Source organism: Phyllostomus hastatus, unplaced genomic scaffold (assembly GCF_019186645.2).
Source record: "Phyllostomus hastatus isolate PE091 unplaced genomic scaffold, TTU_PhHast_1.1 phas_scaffold_216, whole genome shotgun sequence".
In the NCBI taxonomy this organism is placed as follows: Eukaryota; Metazoa; Chordata; class Mammalia; order Chiroptera; family Phyllostomidae; genus Phyllostomus; species Phyllostomus hastatus.
Window position 1 is genome coordinate 16,986,158 of NW_025334018.1, and position 23,835 is coordinate 17,009,992.

Here is a 23,835-nt window from a genome sequence, read left to right on the forward strand (position 1 = left end):
CCGCAGACCGCCCCCACTGCCCCCCTTAAGGAGCTGAGGCTGAGGCCCGCGACTTCTGGAGCCCTGATCCTCATACCCGCGCCCCCGGCAGCTGGCACCGGAGCGGCGCCGCCTCTCCAGGTCCCACAGCCTCTCCGAGGCCCACCCGCGGCCCTGCCCCTTCCTGCCTGGCTCGGCCCTCCGCGCCCCGAGTGGAGGCTGGGGGCGGGCGCCGGGCGAGCTCCGCCTGCATCAGCGGCTCCTCCCTGCGCGCCCCGCCCGGCTTGGGTGGGGTCCCCGCTGCAGCGTCCACCACACGCCGGGTCCCGGCAGCCAGGCCTGCGGCCGTTGCACGGTTCCCCCGGTGACTTCCCTAGGCCGCGCCGCCCCGCGCCTCCGGAACGATGCTGCGCTGGCTGCGGGGCTTCGTGCTGCCCGCGGCGGCCTGCCAGGACGCGGAGCCGCCGACGCGCTACCAGACCCTGTTCCAGCAGCTGGACCGCAACGGGGACGGCGTGGTGGACATCGGCGAACTGCAGGAGGGGCTCCGGAACCTGGGCATCCCCCTGGGCCAGGACGCCGAGGAGGTGGGTGGCAGCTGGGCGCGGCCCCAGCGCCGGGAGGGCTGCGGGCACTGGGGCGCTGCCAGCTCCGAGGGCGGCGGCCCGCGCTCGGCCAGGAAGGAGGAGGGGCCGGGGCATCCAGCGGCGAATGGGTTCCGATGCCCGAGATGAGATCGGGGCGCGCGGCCGTGTGTCCCGTCCAACAGAGGCGCGGCGGGTGCTGAAAGGCCCTGTGTGTTTTTCCAGATAAAATCAGCGCCGCGAACACTCGCCCACTGGACCGCGGTGCCTCTGGTCTGAACGCATCCCGGGGCCTTTACCTGCCTTTGTGCGCCTTTGCAAACTTTCCATCAAGTGTTGTTTGTTTTTAGCTCTGAGCCTTTGCAAACACTTGCAAACATTTAGAAATTGTATTTTATTTATTTATTTATTTAGCTCTGAGCCTTCACAAACATTTAAACACATTTAATCAAACTTGCACTTTTGGGCTGTCAGGTTTCAGTGGGCCCCAAATGCTGTAAAAAACTCGCACGAAGTTCTCCGTCCGAAGCGGCTCCGTTGCACCAGCTAGTTTCGCCTGCCTGCTGTTTCAGGCCTGTTTGAGATCCAGCCTTAACGCTTTCCCAACTTCCTCTTGAGGAGGAGAGGCGGCATTCCATGGACTCACCTTCTTCACGCTCTAAGTCCAGAAATTGACCCGGGAGGGTTGGCGGGTCGCAGCCATTTCAAGGTCTCTGAGTCATTTTAATTGTGTCACTGAAGTTCAGCCCCCTCAGCAGGGAGGAGGTGTTTGGAAACTCTCCAGTGTCGCTGAAACCTGGGAGGGAGAGGGATTCGGCCGCAAGAGCCAACTGTGGTGCTGTTCTGTATTTTAAGCTGCTCATTCAATGTCTGTGGTAGAGACTGGACTCTTCAGGTTACCGTTTTCTTCTTGAGTCCGAGTTAGTAAGTTACAGTTCTTAGGAAACGGTCCGTTTATTTTGTCTGAGGTCCTTAAACCTCACTTACGATGTTTAAAAACTTCTGACCGTATTTGTAGTTACATTCCCTATTCCATTCCTGGTTCCTTTTGCTTCTTTGTTTTTATGTTCCTCCCTTAATCCCTGTTTATTTCCTTCTGCTTTGGGTTACTCCTTTGCTCTTTCTCTAGTTTCTTGAGTTAAATGCTTGATTCATTAATTTTAAGCTGCAATACCCCTTTGATTGCTTCTTGAGCAGCACCCTCAAAGTTCGTGCCTTTGTTGTTAGATAGTTGCTAGTATTTTCTAGTTTTTCTAATGGGATTTCATCTTTGACCCATGAATTATTTAAACATGTGCTTTTTTGGGGGTGGGGGTTAGTTCTTTAAAAATATAAATAAAATAGACAAACCTCTGTGTAGCTTGACTGAGAAAGAGAGAATAAAAACCACCTGTATTTTTCAAAATTTACATAAGAACACATACAAAATAAGTTGTATAAAACTGTTTGTATGCAAACACATAGAACAGGATGGCATATGTTTATCACCATGATATATATTTTTACATATATACATAAAATATGCTTTTATTCCTAGCATATGTAGGAAAAGATAACCCAAATTTACCTGTTGAAAAGTACCTAGAAATGCTGGATAAAATGACGCAGACACTGGCCTGCAGTGTCCGAGGCGTTATGGATGAGATAAGACAAATTCACACGGACGACTGAGTCCTGTGGAGGAAAAGGGACGGCCGGGCTACTCTCTCAAGGGGAGAGTGTGCTGACCCTTGCCTGGACAGGCTTTTGTTGGCTTTCTAATAGCATACATCAGAGAAGGTTCTCATTCATTATGCTCGGGTTTGCTTTAGGTGATTACTTTTTACAGATAATAAAGGAAAGGATGTTACTGATTACTTTCTACAGATTAACACAGAAAAAATGTTGCAAATGCAAGGGAACGATGAGTAACAGGTCTGGTTACACTTCAGTCCCTGGGAGAATTAGCACAGACTTCAGGAAGTTACTTTAAAGATATGCAGTAAGCATTTGCTGCCTCGACGCAGGCTGAGAGAGTTTTAGCAAGAGCAAGTCACAAAGCAGCCTGGGTACAATGCAGGCCTGGTTTCCCACGGGAGAACTTCTTCACGGGCGTGGTCCTGCGTGCCGACTCCCTCCCCACTGGCTTTCCACGTGGGTGCGGGGCTACATTTCCACGTCTCGTGAAGTGGTTCCCTACAACAAAGTAAGATAAATATCTTTTTTAAATTAAAAAAGACTTTTTCATGGAAGTTTCAGGTTTACAGTAAAACTGAGAGGTAGGCACGGAGAGGCACCCGTACACTTCCGGCCCCCCCCCCCCATGCACTGCCTCCCCCATTGTCAAGGTCACTCACCAGAGTGGTACTTTTTCTTTTCCTTTATAACCAAGGACGAACCTTCATTTATACGTCATAGTCACCTGAAGTCTGTAGTTTATCCTAAGGTTCACTCTCGGTGCCATACAGTCTGCGGGTTTGGACAAGGGGATAACGACCTGTCCCCGCCGTGGTGGAGCATCATACAGAGCACTGTCACTGCCCTAACCGCCCCCTGTGCCCTGCCTTTTTTCCGCCACTGCCACACTTCCTCTTGCCTCCATGGTGTTGCCAGATGGACATGTATTTACGTGCACAGATAAGCTCGTGAGAAAATAAGGACAACCTAGCCAAACTGCCTGGGTTTAAATCTTAGTTCTGCTAATTACCAGCTAATTTTAGACCATTTAAAAAAGTCTCAAAAATCCCCCCAAACCATGTCTCTAGCCTCAGTCTCCTCTCTGTGGCAGAGTTAACACCAGCACCTGTCCTACAGGGTTAATGTCCACCGGCCTACTAAGGTGGTGCCTCCTTCTCTTGCCTGTTGGTCCCCGGGCCCAGGGAGGTCCGAGTGTCCCGGTGGCAGCTGGAGCTTGTGGTTCAGTGGCCCCTTGCTGGACTCCCGGGTGAGAGTGTATCCTGGATACACTCCTGCCCACAGACCAACCCGGCAGAGCCCACAGGCGTGGGAACGGGAAGCAGAACGTTTCCCAGGGGGTCACGGGAGTGAGGGGCAGGGGACCACCCTTGCTTCTCCTTCCCGGTTCCCAGGCTCGTCTCTTCTTCCCGCCGAGGGCGCGGAGCCAGACACGGGCCTCTGATTTACTGCGTGTACTGAATCCCACAGGGTGGCGCCCACCTGCCAAATGTCGCCCAGTAGAATTTCATGGCTATTTTTTCTTCCTTCTCAAATCTTGGCATCGTTTTAGTGGCAAGTCTTGTGTGAACACGTGGAGCAGAAAGGGAGACAGGTTTTGGAGAGAGTGAAGGTATTCCTGTACCCAGGTTCGGGGATGGCTGGTTTGAGAAGCGAGCCCGGGAAAGTATAGGCAATTTTAAAACTGAGTCGTTTGCCATGTTTTCATAGGCACGTGCTCTGATTGGCGCTTTCTTAGGGGCGACGTGGCATCACAGGCGAGGGGTACCAAGGGCAAGGAGGGAAGTAGCTCAAAGCACCCGAAGAGTCTCATGTGTGGTGAGGAGACTGTCAGCTCTCTGCTTTGCCTCCTCTTCTCGGTGCTATAAAGTCCTTATCACCCCGGCTGGGACTTCTGTCTTTTCCACTTGGTCCTGTGCACTCTCGTACCCTGGCCAGGTGCCTGGCTTCTGTGGCTCCCTGGTTACCTGCGTTCTCTGCGGCGCACAGGGAAGGACCGTTACGGGGACTGTGACGTTTCTCTTGGGGGAGAATTCCTCCTTGATTGGGCCACGGCGTGTCTCCTGAGACAGCATCAGACCCATGTCCCTGCACAGCGGCTCGGGGGGACATGTTTGTTGCAAAGCCCACAGTAGGGCTGGTGACTAACCATGGCGCAACCTCCTCCTAGAGGCAAACCCCAGGGCACCTCAAGGACATGTAATGGTCTTCCTTGCGTTGTCAGTGCTTGACATGATGAGTCAGCAGAGCAAGAACTAACAGATAAGGGCTGGATTACATTTTCCTGATGAACTTAAAAGAATAATTTACTTTTGGGAGCAACTTTAGGTTCACAGCAAAAATAAAAGGGAGACCTAGAGATTTCCCATGTCCCTCCTGCTCCTACATCCATGTAAATAGGTTCCCGGATTATCAACATCTGGCACCAGACTTGCGAGTTCGTTAGAATAGACGAAGCATCCTTGACACATCATCACCACCCGGAGTCCAGAGCTCACCTTCGGCTTCGCTCTTGGTGTTGCACATCCCGAGGGTTTCGGCAAACGTGCAAGGACGCGTATCCACCATCACAGCACCACACACGGTCGTTTCGCTGCCCTGGGAGTCCTCGGTGCTCTGCCCGTGTATCCTCCCCGGGGCCCTGACCTCCGGCCACCGCTGGCCTTTTCACCGCCTTCAGAGTCTTGCCTTTCCAGAACATCAGACAGCTGGGATCATAGAGTATGCAGCCTTTCGGATTGGCTTCTTTCACCCAGCAAAAGGCATTTAAGTTTCTTCCATGTTTTTTTCTTTTTCTTCCCACCCCTGCTCAAGATGTCTTCCTTTTTCTTTCTTCCCCACCAAGTGTCTGCCAGACTGGCTGCACCATCTTGCATTCCCACCAGCAATGGTTGCGCGTTCTTGTTTCTGTACATGAATTTTAATCTTCAACTTTTTAAAAAGAATATCCATATTTAGGAAAGTAGATTACATAAAGGTGGGTTTTCTGTCCTAAAACCCTCCTATGTGGATTCTTCTACATCTGCAGTGGAGCAGATGAGGGCCACAGGTAGGTGCTTAGGGAAGCCAGGCCCTCGGTGGGCCCGGAGAGAGGGGTGTAACAAGCGCCTCGGGCATCGTTTGTGAGGATCTCCTGACTTCCCTCTGGGACCCCGCTCACTCCACTTCTGCCTACTTGGAGGTTTCCCTCCCAGGCGTGCACCGGGGAGGCTGGAGCCGGGACTGGGTGATCAGAGTGGCTTTGCCCGGCCCCTGCTGTGATGGCGGGGGCTCCCGGGGGTGACCGCGAGGACCTGGGGTTGTAGGTGGGTTGGGGGAGGTGACGGGGTGGGGGACATCACAGAAGGAAAGGCCCAAGTGGGTGCACTTTCCTTAGCTCCCCAATTCCCAGTCTTCAGTAGCACCGTTTTCACCGGCCTCCACCTCCGAAGAGACTTCTCAGGAGGGTGAGACGGACCACTTTGAACAAACTCCGGGACCTCGCCACCAGCCCTGGTGCCCACAGTCCGGGTCCCAGCACTCCTTCCCCAACTTTTCTCTAAAAAGAAGCCCCGCCTTTAGAGACAGCGCCGCCGGGCAAAGGTCGTGCCGGAAGTCTTGGGGGAACGAGGCCTCCCCTGCAGTGGGGTGGACACCAGGGCGTCTGACCTGCACCCCCGGGAGCGCAGCTGGACCACCGCCAGGGCCACCCGCTGTGGGCCGGGAGCCCCGCGCGCCTCCGCCTGGAGCCGTTGCGAAGCGCTCTCCCCTTCCTGCGCGTTGTTACCTCGTGGACGTGCTGTGTCTTCGGGGCCTCCGAAGATGCTGCCATCTTAGGGCTCTGCTGGCGGGACGCGCGGGGGGTGGGGAGTGGGGGGCAGAGACGCCCCTCCTTCCTGTCGCTTCCACCCGCGGGAGGCCCCCGGGGCCGCAGCGCGGGCCTCCCGAGCTGCCAGACGCCCCTGATGGACGCCCTCTACGAGGAACTCTTTTGGCTCCTGGACCGCGATGACGACGGGAGCCTGGACGTCACTGAGTTTGAGGAAGGCCTGGAGGATATGGGCGTCGTTTCCCCGCAGGACGAAGGGAAGGTGGGCCTCGGTGGGGCTGAGGTCAGGGAGACGTTGGGGCCGGGAGCCCCGGAGAGGCCTCGGGCGGAGAGGGGTGCAGCCTCATTTACACCTTCCCGAGCTTCACCTGGGCCCGCCCGTAGACTTCCGATCGGTGATCAATGGCACTGTATTAAGAATAATTCAACATAGCTAACACTTTTCTCAAACATTTTTTTTCAGTTATCTTTTCAATGAAAAAAAAAAAACCTTCCAAACTGAAATTGCTTTCAACGTGTTGGTTGCTGCCTTGTTTTGGGGTCACCTTGTCCAATGTCCTCACCTGTTGTTAGTAGCGTAGGTGGGCACCTAGGCCGGAAATGCTTCTGCCCCACTTTGGGGATGTCCTTCCAGTTGTAATTTCCAAAATCATTGTTGTTCGCTAATATTTATGTGGATCAAAATGTAAATTTCTTAGATGAAACTGCAGTGTGTAAATGGCACGCCCCAGAATGCTGTGGTAGTTCTTCTTGGACTGGGAAATATTCTGTACGTGTTGAGTAATCAGGAAATAATTCCGAGATGAAAACCACCCTCCATCAACTTTGGAAGAATTAACTTCAGCGGTAATTATTTTTCAGTGACAGGACAAATGTATTTGCTTTCAAAACTATAAATGACAATTGATGGTATTTGAATCAGGGCTATTTTGGTTGCGGGGTAAGAGATTCCTGCTCATGGCCATTTAACAAAAAGGCCGGAAATCTTTGGAGATACCCTTTATCCGATACGGAAGCACTGCTCTGTGCCTGGATTGCTGGGAGTTTTTAATCATGAATGATGTTGAATCCATTAAATGTTTTTCTGTATTTATTAAGATGATCATATGACATTTTTATTTTGTTAATGTGTAAATTACAAGTTGTTTTCTTTTTAAACGTTACTCATAACATAACTTGGCATTCATGGAATACATTCATCACATATATATTCCATTTTGTATATTGTTATATCACATATTACTAAATGTGGTATTACGCATTTTACATACAATGTTATCCATTTTACATAGTGTTAGATTTCGTTTGATTTCCTAACTTTTGTAGGATTTTTTGCATCTTTCTCACTAATGACCTTCCTTAAAATTTTCTTTTGTGGGAATGTTTTAAAATTACAGATTAAATTCCTTTCATACTTACAGGACTACTTAGATTTTCCAGTGATTTTTGATAAATTCTCTTTTTGTGGGAAGTTGTCTACTTTAGCTCGATTTTCATACTTCATGAAACAACTTTTCAACTATCATACATGAAGTTGTTCATAGTATTTTTAATGTCTACCTCGTGATTTTCACTGTTGTGTTCCGACATTGGCTGCTCGCCAGTGTTCAGGGGTATGCCAGTTTTACCGTTTTTTATTTTTCCCCCAAAGAGCCACCTTTTGGTATTGGCAGTCCTCTCCACGGTATATTTGTTTTCTTTATGATGACTTTTTTACTCTTTATCTTAATTCTTAATGCATTTCCAGAAATTTCCCTCTAAACTTTGGCCGCATCCCATGAGTTTCAGACCCTTTCCGCTCTGAGTCCAGAGCTCGGAGGTCTGACCGTTGTGCCACCCGGCCACACTGCGGGTTCGTGTTCTCAGAAGAGCGTGACACGAAACCAGCAGAATCTGTCAGCATCTGCGGGGGCGATGGGAGGCGGAAGGTGTGTGCCTTGGGGGACAGTGGAAGAGGGCTTACATGTAAAATCAAATGCCATTATTTTTACTTCTTTCACAGAAACTGTGATTTCTGCTAGTAGAGATCGTTTGGTAGGACAGCTCTTTATAAGCATCATCTTTAGGAAGAGATCATGTAATTTTGGAAATCCAAGGGAAAAAATACTGTTTTAGATATTTAAATCCCAAGCATTTATCTTTTGTCTTAGGATTTGTGGAATACTTGTCTTTGCAGAAAAACAGCCGTTCTACTCAAATTGTACGAACAAATAACTTAATGTTTTAATCCATATTAAAATACTTCCTTTTTTTTCTTTTTTTTTGTAGAAAATTTTTACTACTGGTGATATCAACAGAGATGGAAAGCTGGATTTTGAAGAATTTTTGAGGTACCTTAAAGACCATGAGAAAAAAATGAAATTGGCATTTAATAGTTTGGACAAAAATAAAGATGGTGAGAAAGCACTTCTATTTCTAAGAGCTTATAGCAATGTATATTTAGTTTTTCCTTTTTTAGATGACAGTTGTCACCAGTGTTAATACTTGTTTTTCTTAGTAATGTGATTTTTATATAGAATTTATGTTTTTAGTAAAGAAAACTTATTTTTTGTCCAATTAATTTAAAAACTGTGAGTTTGGACTGTTTGTAGACTGTTAACTATGGAACCATAGGCTGATTTGACTTAAAGCTATGAGTTGAAAAGAATTATGTTTCTTTGCTCTCTGGACAAAAGAGATGTAGTTTTCTTTTGTATTTAGGCATAAATAGTACATGATCTAAATTTTAAAAACTTGTAGATTATCTTACATTTGGTAGTCTTTTTGAAAGACTTACTTTAGAGCAGATATCCTTTGATCCTGAAAATTAGAAAAAAATAGTGGGTAGACATTTAAATATGTATCTTCTGATGGGAATGATGGTTTCTCAATTTAGATTAATAGCTTGGAGTTAAGTCTTATTTGTATGGAACAAAAAGCAAGAGCCACCATCGGCCCTGGTGGTAGCTCAGTTGGTTAGAGCACCATCCTGATACACGGAGATTGTGGTTTCGATCCCCGGTCAGGGCACATACAAGAATCGACCAATGAATGCATCAATACATGGGACAACAAGTCCTTGTTTCTCTTTCTCTCTCTCCCTTTACCTATTTCTAAAATCAATACATAAAAATTAGAAAAAAAAGCACAGTAGGAGAAAGGGAAGGGTCATGAAACCCTTCTCACCTGAGGGAAGAAAGGATTTATTTAACAAAAATTAGAATGCAGCTTCCAAACCCACCCTAAATACATGCTGCCAGAGCCAGGTCATTCACAGACTTAGTATTTTAAAAATTAAGCAAATAGATGGAGAGGAACTGTGGTTCATGGCAGTGCTGGCCAACGTTTTCTGTAAGAGGCCAGCGAGTAACTGCTTCAGCTCTGTGGGCCGTGTGGTCCCGGCTGCAACCACTGCGCCCCGCGTCCTAGCACAGACGCAGCCGAAGACAGTGAGCGTGAGTGCGTGCGCCTGGCTGCCTCGTGATAAGACTTTCTTTACAAACTCGAGCAGCAGGTTTATCTGGCCAGAGGGTTATAGTGTACTGGCCCCTGGAATATACACTAAACATTATATTCAATTTGATTCAAGGTCAGTTCCTGCAAACAAACAAACAAACAAGGAAGCTCTTGGGGTGGTTTTGAAGACCACTCAAGTCTGTGACTCCGCCTGGAAGAGCTGTGTTTGTGGGGGCAAGGCATGCTATTGGACCGCTTGTCACCTCCCACAAACCTTCCATCCCGTGCCCCCAAGGCTGGCCTCAGTCTACTCTTCTGGCAAAACTCAGTGCTTGCAGCCAGCTCCACTCCTTCCCAGCATGCTTCCGTCCTACCGCGGGCCCTCTCCCGTTCCATGGCAGGGCCGGACTGTCTGGGTAGTGCTGGCACAGGCGGGGGATGGAGGTGGTACTTTGGCCAGATACGTGGATGTCAGCCACTCCAGCGCTCTCTCCTGCACTGACTAGTTCTCCATTTCAGAGCAAATGCATAAAGATGCGATTTTATGACACATTTGCAGCAGACACCACTTCTCCTTAAGTTACCTTCTTTGTGTATTTTACAACAATTTCTCATGATGGGTGTATCATTTTGTTTATCAGACTTCCTTAAAGCCAAGCATAGACACTCTGTCTGCATTATTTGTGGGTTTTGTGTTTGAGAACTGGCCTGCTTGCTAAAAATTCAACCCTGAAAAGTCACCCCCGAATCAGTGCTCGTAGCACTTGTGCCGTCATCCGTAGACAAGCGCAGAGCATGGAGACATTTCAGATGCTTGACATGCTCATTTGTAGCCAAGACAGAACAGGGCGATGCTCTGCTTTCTTGTTCTGGCTTTCATCCTTCAAATAGAATACTTCTTGGCGTCCTTCTTCAGTCTACTTAGTGCCAAGTTTTATGCATTTTCGTGCTTTTGGTTGGTGGTTTTGCCATTTAAAATGGCTCCCACGCGTCGTGCTGTCGAGCATTGCCAAGTGCAAGAAGGCCAGGATGCGCCCTGGGAAATAAGCACATGTGTTAGGTACGCTTCATTCAGGCACCAGTCAGAGGACGGCTGACCGTGAGTTCCATGTCAGCGAATCCATAACGTATGTTACGTAAGGTGTCTTTAGACAGAAACACAAGTAAAACAAGGGTGTGCGTTGATTGGCTGATGAAAATGTGACCAGAGGCTCATGGGAGCCTACCCCCTTATTTCCCGTAGGAACAGTGGGTCAGTTTCCGCTAATTCAGGTTAGCAGTGACCATGTAGAACGTAACTGCTGTGAACGACGGGGCTCAAGTGCGTCTCTTTAAGAGTATGATCTTCAGACTGTCATTTAGGGAGTTGCACGGGTAAGACGTGGCAGCCTCCAACTGCCCTTACATCGTCCAGACTCTCATGCCGTCCCTTTGCTCTCCACCGGAGCATTCACTGCGAATCCCGTCATTGCTTCAACGTCCTTTCCTTAAATCAAGTCATTCCTTTCACTGCTAACTAAGCCTTGTCTTCCTCTTGCCATGGCGAACTTTGCCGTGAACTCGGGTTTGGCATCCGATCTCTCTCTCTGTTTTGTATCGTCCTGCCCCCTGCCGGTGCATCTCAGGATCCCCATGCGGCTGTGAGCGGCTCAGAGGAAACGCAGTATCACTCACGTCGCTCACATTTCTCTTCTGATGCTGCTTCTGTGTGCAAGCATGCTCTCATTTCTCTTATAATAATAATTCTTTTCCAGCTGTCGTTGTCCTCCTGTCCCTGCTCTCTTTAATTTCTGTTGCCACATTTCTCTTTGGCTTCATTTAGTCATTTTCTACTTCCTTTGAACCTGGGGCAATACATCGTTATGCACAATAAATGCCCAGTCATTTATTAAAATGTAAAAATGCATACTGTTAAAATGAATAAACCCTAGCTTATTTGAAATTACCTCAAAGCCCAGGCATCTCCCCCCACCCCCAGTATTATTTTGTATTAGTTTCCGGTGTATGTCACCTGAATGGTCAGACCATCACACACTTCACGAAGGGCTCCCCCCGATAGTTCCAGGACCCACCTGGCTCCAAGTTCAAGTATCTTGATTTGGATCTCAGTTCTGCTGCTTCTTTATGTTGTTCCTTGGGAAGGCCACCAAAGCTCTCAGTCTCTTCTTCTTTAGATGGCCTGTCATTATTTACTTACCAGGCTGTTATTGTTTCCGGGTGAAATAATGTGCGTGTAGTTGTTGAATGTGTTTGTTAAATTTTGGGTTGGTGTTGCAGTATATACTCAAGCAAATTGAATACTCCCCTACATTTATAATTTTACCTTAATCAGTTCAAGGCATTCCCTGATAAAATGAGGGATTTGAAATTCATGATTTCTAAGGTCCTGACAGTTCTGAGTCTGAGTTTATGCTCTTTGCATTTTTTTTTCCACAGGAAAAATCGAGGCCTCCGAAATTGTTCAGTCTCTGCAGATACTAGGTCTAACTATTTCTGAACAGCAGGCAGAGTTGATTCTCCAAAGGTAAGCCCTTCAGTGGATTGACAGTTTAGCTTCTGACTTCCGACCTCACGCCCTGTACTAGAGAGTCACGTTGGCCAGCGTGGCGGGGACATGTCCTGGCACCTCGCTGCCCCCACTGTGCCCACTCGGCCTCATTCTTCCCTTTTCCTTCCCTTCCGTTTTGTAGGCACGCAGACGTCTGAGGCGGGAAGTGTGGGCTCAGACAGGACTCTTTCTTCTTTAACTTTAAAATGTGTTATTTTATTTAAGTGCAGTGGGCATACAATCGTATTTCAGTTTCAGGTGCACAGTATAGGGATTCAGCATCTTCCTGCCTCACGGTGTGACCACACCACAAATCCTAGTTGTTGTCCGTGAGCATGTGAACTCTTTCTTCACAGTGTTATCGACTCTGTTCCCCTCCACCTTTCACTCTCTTCCCCACTGCCTGCTCCCTTCTGGCAGCCCCCCTTTGGGCTCTGTTCCAGTGAGTCTGTTTCTGTTGTGTTTTGTTTATTTGGATTCCACATATAAGAGAAAGACAGGACTCTTTTGCAAGCCCTAAGGGGCGGTGGAATGTCAAGGTGTTAAATCCGCAGAGACATCAGGAGTGTTGGTGTTCAGTTTCCCATTTCATTCCTAATGTGACAGCAGACTCGTTGTTTTAAGGGGAGGAGCCTAGCAGATACATCAAGTAACTTAACCGACACGTGGCTGGATAAGAGGGAAATTCTAATGTTCTTCCAGCTGCCTGACAAAGAAACACCGATGTAAACTTTCAGAAAACAGGTACTAATATACCCTGGAATATTATTTCCAGGGTAATCAGCTCGCCTATTTCATAGGTCAGATCTTTACAAACTTACTTGTTTTATTTCACAGGATAGAACAATAATCTCTGAAATCTTTTGGCCTTTAACATTATATAAAAAGGTCCTTCTCAGTGGGTTTATTGTAGAGTTCATCTCCTTTTGTGTCTGTGCCTGTGGCATCTTCCTCCTTTCTGTGTCTTCTGAATTTGTTCTATAAGCAGCAGCTCAGTAGGAAGCAGTCCAGATCTTGGAGCTGAGCGTGGGGTTACCCTTGTTAACACTGGGGAGAAAGGCTTTCCTGAGGAAATGAAAAGCTAAAACATGGAAAACAGATAAACAGCCTTTTGACAGTGGGATGGGGAACATGCAGTGTTCTGCTTCTAAAGTCACATTCTTCCAGGAAAGTGGGTATTTTTGTGTTTTTTTTGTTGTTGGTTCTTAGGTCAGAAGTGATACTCTTGTATTCCTTTTGATAGCTTTAAGAATAATGCACATTCCAGCCCTGGCTGGAGTAGCTCAGTGGATTGAGCACGGGCTGTGAACCAAAGCATCTCAGGTTCGATTTCCAGTCAGGGCACATGCCTGGGTTGCAGGCCACAGCCCCCAGCAACCGCACATCGATGTTTCTCTCTCTCTCTGTTTCTCCCTCCCTTCCCTCTCTAAAAATAAACAAATAAAATCTAAAAAAAAAAAAAGAATTATGCACATTCCAAGCCCAAGCTCTAGAACAGATCCTGGGTGATGCAGAGGGATGGATATTTAAAAGTGGCCATATAGGTAGGCCCTGGCCGGGTGGTTCATTTGCTTAGAGAGCGTTGTCCCAAGATGCCAAGGCTGCGTGTCCAATCCTGGCCAGGGCACGTGCAAGAATCCACCAATGAATGCATCAATAAGTGGGACAACAAATTGATGTTTCTCTCTCTCTCAGAGCAATAAAAAAAAGTGTCGATCATCCCCATTAGGTGATCACAACGAAAAAATATGGCTATATAATTATTTATATAAATATTATATGACAACTTTACTGATATACAACTCACATACTGTAACATCTACTCCTTTAAAGTGTACAGTGCAGTGGTTTTTAAAGTATATTCAGAGAGTTGTGCAGCCATCACCGCTCTCTAACTCTGGGGCACTGTCGTCACCCAAGCAGTGACCCTGCGCCTGTGGTCCGTCATTCCCCACTCATCCCCTGGCTGTTGGCCCCCCGCACCCACTGACTTTCTGTCTCTGTGGATTTGCCTGTTCTGGACATTTCATATAAATGGGGTCATAGCATGTGTGGCCTTTGTGTCTGTTTCTTTTTTTTCCCCTCACTGAGCTGTGGTAGCTAAATTAATATCAAATAAGATGATAAGGTAAAACTTTAAAAAGTTTTTTCAGAGACAGAGATAGTCAGATGAAAGAAAAAGCCAAACAAAAAAATCTGGGGTAGCTAACTTAATATCAGATGAGATTATAAGGTAAAAATTATAATTTCACATTAATGAAAATAGTGTCATCACATTTTAAAATTCGCCACAAAGACATAACATTTTTAAGTTTGTTGATTATTATTCCAGGGATAAACTGACAAATTCATTATACTAGTGAGAGGTTTTAATGTACATAGTTCTGTATTTGATAGGTGAAGCAGAGAAAAAATTTAATCAAGACAGAAAGGATTTTAGAAAATAAGAACCTTGATGTAATAGTCATACAATAGAACCTTGCACCAAAAAAATTAGAAAAAATTTTTTTCTTAGATGCATAGAACATGTATAAAAATTGATTTCATAGTAGACCATGAAGTGTGGCTCAACATATTTCAAAAATGGGTATTACAAAGACCGCCTTCTTTGATGACTCTGCATTAGTTCAGAAATCAATAACAGAAACAAGTTATAAAAGTTCCAGTGGCTTTTGAAATGACATGTACATCTCAATAATTTATGGGTCGAGGAGGAAATTATGTGTGGACATGCAGAAATGAAAACATCACAGATGATGACTTGGGAGATATAGCTAAGCGGTACTTGGGGGAACTTTTATAGGCTTAAACTTTGTATTAGATGAGAGTGAAGGCTGAAAATCAATGTGCTAACTGAAGGGGAGAAACCAGAATAATTTCTAAGAAGGTAGAAAGGAGGAGATAAAGACAGCAGTGGAAATAGAAAGCAAAGATACGGTAATGGGAACAACAAAACCAAATATTGACTGTCAGGAAGGAGCTTCTGGACGGATGGATGGAGAAAAGAGAGAAATGACTTGTAAATAAATGATGTCCAATTGCATGTAGATGTGTCAGAAATCTTAAAAAGATAATAAAACATTGCCCTGGCTGGTGCGGCTGGGTGGATGAGCATGGGCCTGTGAACCAGGGGGTCACTGGTTTGATTCCCAGTCGGGGCACATGCCTGGGTTGCAGGCCAGGTTCCCAGTAGGGGGCATGGGAGAGGCAACCACACATGGATGTTAAAAAAAAAAAGAAAGAAAAAAGATAATAAAATGTTATAAATAATTTTATGCCAATAAATTTGAGAACATATGAAATAGAAGAATTTCTAGAAAAATATAATTTGCTCAAACTAAATCAAGAAGAAATAGCCAGTAGTTCCTAAATCAAGGTATTGGATCAGTGATTAAAAATTTTCCCATTAAGAAAATTTTAGTCCCAGATGATTCTCCCAAACTATCCAAGAACAGACCTACAAATAATAGATCTGTTCTAGATGATTTTCTGGATTTTCTTAGCTTAGAGAAAGTTGGAGAAGGAAATTGAGAGTGTATTTTGAATGTATTCCTGTGTCACATCCAAATGTTGTTGTAACAGAACATCAGGAAGTAAGCATCTTCCTGAGCACGTGCAAGGGAAAGGGTCACGAACCATTCACCGCTGCCTCCCAGCTATTCACCGTCCAGGCTTCGAGTCCGACAGCTCTCGCTGACTCGGGGTTTGTCGGAGTGCTGAAAGCAGTCTTTGGTGAGCTCTCTCTGCAGTTCTGGGGCCCATTTTAAAAAGAAGTGATTAAAACTATATAACAGACCATCACGTGCATGCTGCCATTTCCGACAACCTACTTTGAATTAGGAGTTTAAAAATGTAATAAGAATATTAAGTTGGAAAAGAAACTGATTCTGCAAAGTAGCCAGTAATGGCAATGTGTAAATTTTGTTGTGTTCCTTACTTAGCTGCTGCTTTTTTATTCTTTCTTCCTTTCCAGCATTGATGCTGATGGGACAATGACAGTGGACTGGAATGAATGGAGGGACTACTTCTTATTTAATCCTGTTACAGACATCGAGGAAATTGTCCGTTTCTGGAAGCATTCTACTGTAAGTACGCTTTATACTTATCTGCAGCTGTCACCCCTGGGTAGAGGCACCATCTGAGAACACTGTAACGTTTACAGCTGAGGGTGCCCGGGGCTCCTGAACTGGCACAGCTCTGCTTATGCTGTTGCGCGTGTACCAGAGTCTTACTGTGAAGTTGTAAAACTATCACCATTATAGAACTTTGTTTCTCTCAGGCTGCATTTGTACTCTCTGATAAGCTTTAGAATGGATTGGAGGGCAGATCATTTCTAACAATACCTCTTGTTAGCTAAATTTTATATAGCCTCTTTTGCATGTTTTAAATGACAAGTCAGGTTTATAAAAATACTCAATAGATAGTCCATATAGGAAATAAACTTAGGGGTATTCACACACCTAGTTTTAATTTAATTTTTAATTACATCCCTAAAGCATCTGTCATGGTACAAAGTAGAACATAGATACAGTTTCAAGACAAAAGGTGTGTCTTTGGAGAACTGGCAAACTCATTTCCTTCTATAGCTAAAAAGAATTAAACTGCTGACCTTTCATTCTGACTTAGACCCAGAGGAGACAGTTACTCAGAATCTGTCAAGAAAGAAAGTTGTGATTGCTGGTTGGGTACATCTGCAAATACTGTGCATTTTCACTGCGTGTGAACTGGCCCTACATGTGGGAAGCAGCCGTGTGTGGTCATCCCTGTGCCCGCGCTGGCTCCGGGTGCTTTCTGGGGGATGAAGCTGATCTGAACTGCAGAACAACACGCTTCTCCTCTGGAACAGGCTTGCTGGAACGATTGTCTTTAACGGAAGGAACCTGGGGATCTTTCTCTTCATCTTAACAGGGTATTGACATAGGAGACAGCCTGACTATTCCGGATGAGTTCACGGAAGACGAGAAGAAGTCGGGGCAGTGGTGGAGGCAGCTGCTGGCGGGAGGCATTGCCGGGGCCGTCTCCCGCACCAGCACCGCGCCCTTGGACCGTCTCAAAGTCATGATGCAGGTGACCTCCTGACCTCCTGTCTGTTTATTTGTCCTGAATACCCTTAGACGATGAGAAATACAGCACTCTGAAAACGGTTAAAAAGCTCTCCGTGATAGTCTTTCCTACCTTTAAAAACCATCTATCGTACTGCTCTTACCCCTAAATTCAGCCCACGAAAGTATTTCCGTGTGCGGCCAAACCTTGGACCGTTGGTGCGTGTGTGTGATGGACTTGCAGTCTTTGGCATTCTGTGACTGTTGCAGTGTTTAATATGTCCAGTCATTGTGGTAGGGTGCTCCGTAAATTATTTATATTTATTTATATATTATGCGTTTTCTTGGCCTCCTGTGTGCTATTCTCAAATACATCGTCTTGCAGTACTGGAGAAAAGGGAGTGGTTTGTGTTGCTCCTTTAGAAATAGTAACAATAACACGTCGCCGGTATTTTCTATCGTTTTACTGTTGGTTTTAGGTCCATGGTTCAAAATCAGACAAGATGAACATATACGGCGGCTTCCGGCAGATGGTGAAAGAAGGAGGCGTCCGCTCCCTTTGGAGAGGAAATGGCACAAACGTCATCAAAATTGCTCCCGAGACGGCTGTCAAGTTCTGGGCGTATGAACAGGTAGCTGTTCTCACTGTGTCGCTGATGGCAGTGTAATTACATGTATCACCTACAGAAACTGTCTTTCTGAGTTGTTAATATTTGTCACTTAGTTAACAGTTTCATTTGTCCTAGTGAAAATAACCTCCCCTTCCAGAAGAAAAACCATGGGGCAAGTATTCAAAAATGTGAACCCTTTACTAAGCCCATATTTTCTGTATTTTCTGTATTATCGGGGGAGGAATGCTGTTCTGTTTGGCTGCGAAGCAGCTGGGTCCCCTCCGGCAGCCCCTGTGTTCTGAGGGAATCTAACCTGAAAACCACGCTCCAGTAAACTGAACGTGTGAGCCCTTAAGCCTCGCTTTTCTGCTGAGTAGCACTAATGCAGTGTCTGCACTTTGAGAAACGTAATCACACTATCAGGTAATTGGTTTCTAGGGGCTGATTTGTACTTTGATATTGCCCTACTCAGCTTGGGCTGCCGTAACGAAAGTCCGTAGAGTGGGTGGTTCAAACAGCAGAAATTCATTTCTCACAGTTCTGGAGCTGGGGAGTCCAACACCAAGGCGTGGACCCAGTTGGTTTTTGGTGAGGGCTGTCCTCCTGGCCTGCAGGCGACCACCCTGGCGCTGCGTGCGCACAGGGCCCTTCCTGGGTGTGTGCGTGTGGAGAGAGGGAGAGAGAGAACTCTCTGATGTTTCTTTTTCTAAGGACACTAATCTCATCTGAGGGCCCCATCCTGTGACCTCATATAACCCTAGTTACTGCCTCCCAAAGGCCCCTCTCCAAGTATCTTCACATTGGGGGTTGCAGCTTCAGCACAGGAATCTGTGAGTGTGGGCCCATAATTCTGCCCATAGCAAACAGTAATGTGCCTTTAAAACCTCTTTACACAGTACAAGAAGATGCTCACTGAGGAAGGACAGAAAGTAGGAACCTTTGAGAGGTTCATCTCTGGTTCCATGGCTGGGGCAACGGCGCAGACGTTTATTTACCCCATGGAGGTACGTGCCATCCTGAGGTCCATCGGCATTAACGGTTTTTGTGTTCACGATCCATCGCTGTGTAACCAGTGTTCTCCAAATGAACAGTTTAAGAGGACGAGCACTTATTATCTCTCAGTTTCCAAGGCTCAGGAATCTGGGAGTGGCCGAGCTGAGAGCTGGTGCCCCCCCCCCGCCCGCCCGGGGTTCTCACAGGCTGCTGTCAAGGTGTCGGCCAGGGCGCGGTCACTGCCAAGGCTCCGCCCTCCTGGCTGTTGGCCGGAGACCGTGGTTCCTTATAGCGTGGGCGTCTGCACAGGCTGCTTGAGTATCTGCACAGCACGGTTTCCCCAGACGGGCGCTCTGGGGGCTCGGGGGCAGGTAGCACGCAGGATGGAAGCTGCGATCTTCGGTCACTTCTGCTGTAAACTGTTGGTCACGCAGAGCACCCCTGGGGCAGTGTGGGAGGGGACTGCACAGGTGTGCATGTCAGGAAGCAGGGATCCTTGAGGGCCGCTGGGAGGCTGGCTGCCGCTCTGTTGGTAAGAATGATAACACCCGTTCCTCTCTGAAGTTTGGTGCCATAAAGTTCATAATGGGTCTCAGCATTTGGGGATGGTAGTTCTACCTAGACACCCTTTGACCAGAGCGTGGGTTGGCAAACCGTGGATGTTGCGCGTGGGTCACTGGCCAGCAGTGACCACGGAATGCTGTGGATGGCTCGACAATAAACACGCGAGAAATAACAGCACATGCACAGAGACAAACTAGTTTCTGTGGGGAAGTAGGGACAGAATGGCCACCCCCCCTAGTGGGGAGAGCGCTGATTTACCGTCCATACCTGCTTTTATTAGGCTCATTTTGCATAATAATTCAGGTAAAGTACAGTACTCATTCGGGGGAAGTAAGGAACCATAGAAAACAAAGAACTCTGCCGGTCTATTGAGTTGGGGTCAAAGAGCTGTAAGACTGAGGAACAAAATAACTTCCTCCTAACACCCTTCTCATTCAACTGAGAGCATTCTAAACAAAGGAGGTTTCACAGTAATTTACATATTCTTTCTTAGGCCAGATCACCCTGGGGAATCCGCACTTCTCAGTACCGAGCTGCACCACCCTGTCATTGTTTCAGGCTTAGGTGGAGCAAGGGAACTAAGGCAACCAAGAGATAAGGAGATTTTCTTCCAGACGCTGAGAACTCAGGCTATGTCAAAGCCGAGGAGCGAGGGTCCATCACCCCCCCTTTTGCTGCAGCCCCCCAAGTCCTTCTTTTGGGGGGCCCCCCAAAAGTGATCGTGCCTGGCTTAGGTCGTTCCCCCGTGGGGAATCTTACCCGTCTTTGGCTAACCGACCAAGCTTTTTGGGGGTTCAGTTATGAATAAAGCAGCAGAAGCAGCATTCCTGCCAGGAAGATAAGCTTTTGTCTCCTTGCTGGCTCACGGTTCCAAGGGTGTTCCCTTAGCTTTAGCCTAGGCGGGGGTTTCAGCCTCTGATACCAGTCAGGGCGGTCCCCAACACGTGGACCTGTGGGCTGTTTTGTAAAGCCCTCGAGTTGAGAATAGTGTTTACACTGTTCAAAGGGGGTTAACCAGCCCCTCTTCCAAACCTCTGTACAGCAGAGGTCTGATGTTGAACTCCCGCAAAGATGAAAAAATGTACCGTCTGGCCTTTACAGAAAAAGTTTGCCAACTTCCATGTCAGAGCAAAAATAATACTGTAGATGTTTAGATTTTTATTGACACAACAAAGGCTTTTTCCAATAATCGATAAGACCCAGGCAATATTTGCCGTGTTAATTCCCCCTCGTGGTGTGCTTATCGCCATAGCTTTCCTTGAAACCATCCTAGCGTGATTGGCCCACACACCCCTGCAAACAGCACCCAGCTCCGTGCCCAGTGCTCCCCCTTCATTGCCCATCTCAGCTAGTGGCACCACCTCCCCACCTCTCTGCTGCCCCCCACCCCACAACCGGAACCACCTCTGGCTCTCCCATTTCCCTCCCTGTCTCACTGGCCACCGGTCCGTTTTGTAGAGACGTCAGTAGATTATCCTCCCTCGATTTCCTGTGCCACGGCCCTCTTCCAGGTCCTCTTTGCAGCCAGTGGCTCCTCTGGGCGCTTGGCCTAGTCCCTCAGGAGAGGTAGTGTGTGAGAGGGGACACACCCACACCCTGGAGGGTCGTTTGAGTGGCAGTGTGTGCCAGGTGCTCATTTGCTGGAACTTCCTGGTGATGGAGTTAACGCGAGCCGCTGTGTTCTGTCCTGTCTTTCCCGTCCAGGTCTTGAAAACCAGGCTGGCCGTAGGCAAAACCGGACAGTACTCTGGACTCTTCGACTGTGCCAAGAAGATTCTGAAACGTGAAGGCATGGGAGCTTTTTACAAAGGTTACATTCCCAATTTATTGGGCATCATACCTTACGCAGGTATCGATCTTGCTGTGTATGAGGTGAGTTTGTAGCCATCTTTTGAATCTGAAAGTGTAGCTAAGTAGTTGTTACTGTTCATGAAGGAATATGCATGTACCAGGGGACAGTTTGTGACCAAAAGTAGATTCAAGGGTGTCATTTTATCTTTTCTTTCAAGTATCTTGAATATGAGACCCCATATGCTTGTGGTCAGTTTTGTATTAGATTTCTCTGTGAATTATTTGTATTAATGAAGAGAGTGGACTCACCGTCAGATATAGTTGTTTAACATAGAAGATGGTACTAAGGATTTTTTTGGGGGGGGGAGGCGAGAGGAAGTAAGCGAACATGACACATTTTCCTTGATTTGTTCATATCCGACTTTGATGAAGCCAAGATGTGGGTGGAGAGAGTCGCCCCTGGTGCAGATGAAACAACCCCGGAGTAAATCAGTGGTGCCATTTATTTTAAAAATTTCCTTATTTATTTTTAGAGAGAGGGGAAAGGAGGGAGAAAGGGAGAGAAACATCAATGTGTGGTGGCCTCTCACGTGGCCCCCACTGGGCACCTGGCCCAAAAACCAGGCGTGTGCCTGACCAGGAATCGAACCTGTGGCCATTTGAGTCAGGCCTCAGTGGTACCATTCTGACCACTTAGTGATGTGTGAGCCTGGTGGATGTTGAGCACGGCAGTGCGTGCAGGCTGCTGGGGGCGGCCCTGGGTCTGCAGATTGGGAGAAGGATGCGGTGATGGGCTGGTGGGGAGGGAGACCAGCAGACTACTAGGGCACAGTGTGGTCAGTTGTGCTGGGGCGAGCCTGGGCACATTAGGAAGGGACCCACCCCATGGCCGAGGGCAGTGTGTGTGTGTGTGTGTGTGTGTGAGATAAAACCTTTCTGAGAGGGTTTGACTGCTTTTTAAAAACACCTTAATGAAGCTGTAATTTGGATACCATACATTTCATTCATTTAAAGTGTAGTTCAATGACTTTTGGTATTTGACATCGTTAATTTTAAAAAGTTGTGTTTTTTATATGTCTATAACGATATTTGCCATTTTAACCATTTTTAAGGGTACCATTCAGGGGCATTAATTACATTCACGGTGTTGTACAGTTGCCACCACTATTTCCAAAACTTCTTTATTTACCACCCGAAACATAAACTCGATTATAACCATTGAGAAATAGCTCCCCACTCTCTCTCCCCCACCCAGGCCCTGGCAACCTCTAATCTACTTTCTCTATGCATGTGCCTGTCCTAGTTACTGCATATAAGTGGCATCATAGAGTATTTGTCCTTTTTTCCCCCTGGCTTATTTCACTTAGCATGGTGTTTTCAAGGTTCAGCCATGTTGTAGCCTGTCTGAGAACTCTGTTCCTCTTTACGGCTGAGTAATATTCCATTGCATGCTGCACCGCCTTTTCTTTCTCTGTGCTTCTGTTGATGGACCCTTGGCTTGTTCCCAGCTGTTGGCTGTAGTGACTAGTGCTGCAGTGAACATCAGATGCAAGTATCTGAGTCTCCGTGTTCCATTCCTTTGGGTGCGCACCTAGGCGTAGAATTGCTGCATCCGGTGGTGATGGGATGCTAAGGGAGTTGAGAAACTGACTGCTTTCCACGGCAGCTACGCCCTTTTTCCTTCCTGCCGACAGTGGGTGGGAGTTCTGATTTCCCTGCGTCCTTGCCGACACTCATTAGTTTCTGTTTCTTTTTTTTTTTTTGGGGGGGTGTGGGTGTTTATTTATTTATTTATTTTAGATAGTGGCCATCTTGTGAGGTATGAGGCAATATCTCATTGTGCTTTTGATTTTTATTTCTCTGATGATAAGTGATGTTGATCATCTTTTCACATGCTTATTGTCCACTTACATATCTTCTTTGGAGAAATGTCTATCCAAGTCCTGTGCCTATTTTTTAAATTGTTGTTGAATTGTAGGATGCCTTTAAATAGTGTGGACATTAACCACCATCAGGGACATGGCTTGCACTCTCTTCTCCATTCCGGAGATTGCCCTTTCACTCTGTCGATGGTTTCCTTTGCTGCACAGAAGTTTCTAAGCCAGTGAAGTCCACTGTGTGTTTTTGCTTTTGTTGCTTGTGCTTTTGGTGTCATATCCAAGAAATACTGCCAAATATTCTCAAGATTTTACCCTATATTTTTTTGCGAAGGAGTTTTACAGTGTTAGGTCTTATGTTTAGGTCTTTGATCCATTCTGAGTTAATTTTTATTTGTGGAGTAAGGTAAGGGTCCATTTGTTTCTTCGAGTGTATATCTGGTTTTCCCAGCACCGTGTGTGGAGGAGACTGTTCTTCCCCTGGTGTGTAGTCTTGGCACCCCTGTGGAGGATCATTTGGTCTCACCTCAGAGAACTTACTTCTGGGTTCTCTGTTTTCTCCCCCGATCGAAGTGTCTGCCTGCATGCCAGCACCACACTGGCCTGGCTCCTGCTGCTTTGGGGCCTCCACCTTTATTCTTCTTTCTCAAGATCATTGTAGCTGATCAGGGCTCCTCGAGATTCCTTATAAGTTTTAGGTGGTTTTCTGTTTCCTCAAATAAATCTCATTGGGATTTGAATAGGGGCTGCATTGAGTTTGCAGGTGGCTTTGGGTAGTGTATTAGTATTCTTGGGCTACCATAACAAAGTATAATTTTCCCCACTTACTGGCATATATTTTATACCTAAAATATTTATATTTAAAAAGTAGATGAACATACATAGTTAATAAAACTTCTCTCAATCATTGCCTTTTAATGGAAATGGCG

General features: G+C 46.7%; 1 protein-coding gene across 1 annotated transcript in view; it reads left to right on the forward strand.

The window, feature by feature from the left end:
* The first annotated feature begins 236 nt into the window (after nt 1–236).
* The window catches only part of LOC123804729 (calcium-binding mitochondrial carrier protein SCaMC-1), a 28,402-nt gene continuing 4,803 nt past the window's right edge, over nt 237–23,835 (forward strand). The window contains exons 1-8 of the mRNA XM_045817154.1: nt 237–566; nt 8,314–8,440; nt 11,917–12,004; nt 16,002–16,113; nt 16,937–17,095; nt 17,550–17,702; nt 18,578–18,685; nt 20,943–21,110. Coding sequence (XP_045673110.1) covers nt 384–566; nt 8,314–8,440; nt 11,917–12,004; nt 16,002–16,113; nt 16,937–17,095; nt 17,550–17,702; nt 18,578–18,685; nt 20,943–21,110 — 1,098 coding nt within the window. The 5' untranslated portion in view covers nt 237–383. The remainder of the gene's footprint in view (nt 567–8,313; nt 8,441–11,916; nt 12,005–16,001; nt 16,114–16,936; nt 17,096–17,549; nt 17,703–18,577; nt 18,686–20,942; nt 21,111–23,835) is intronic.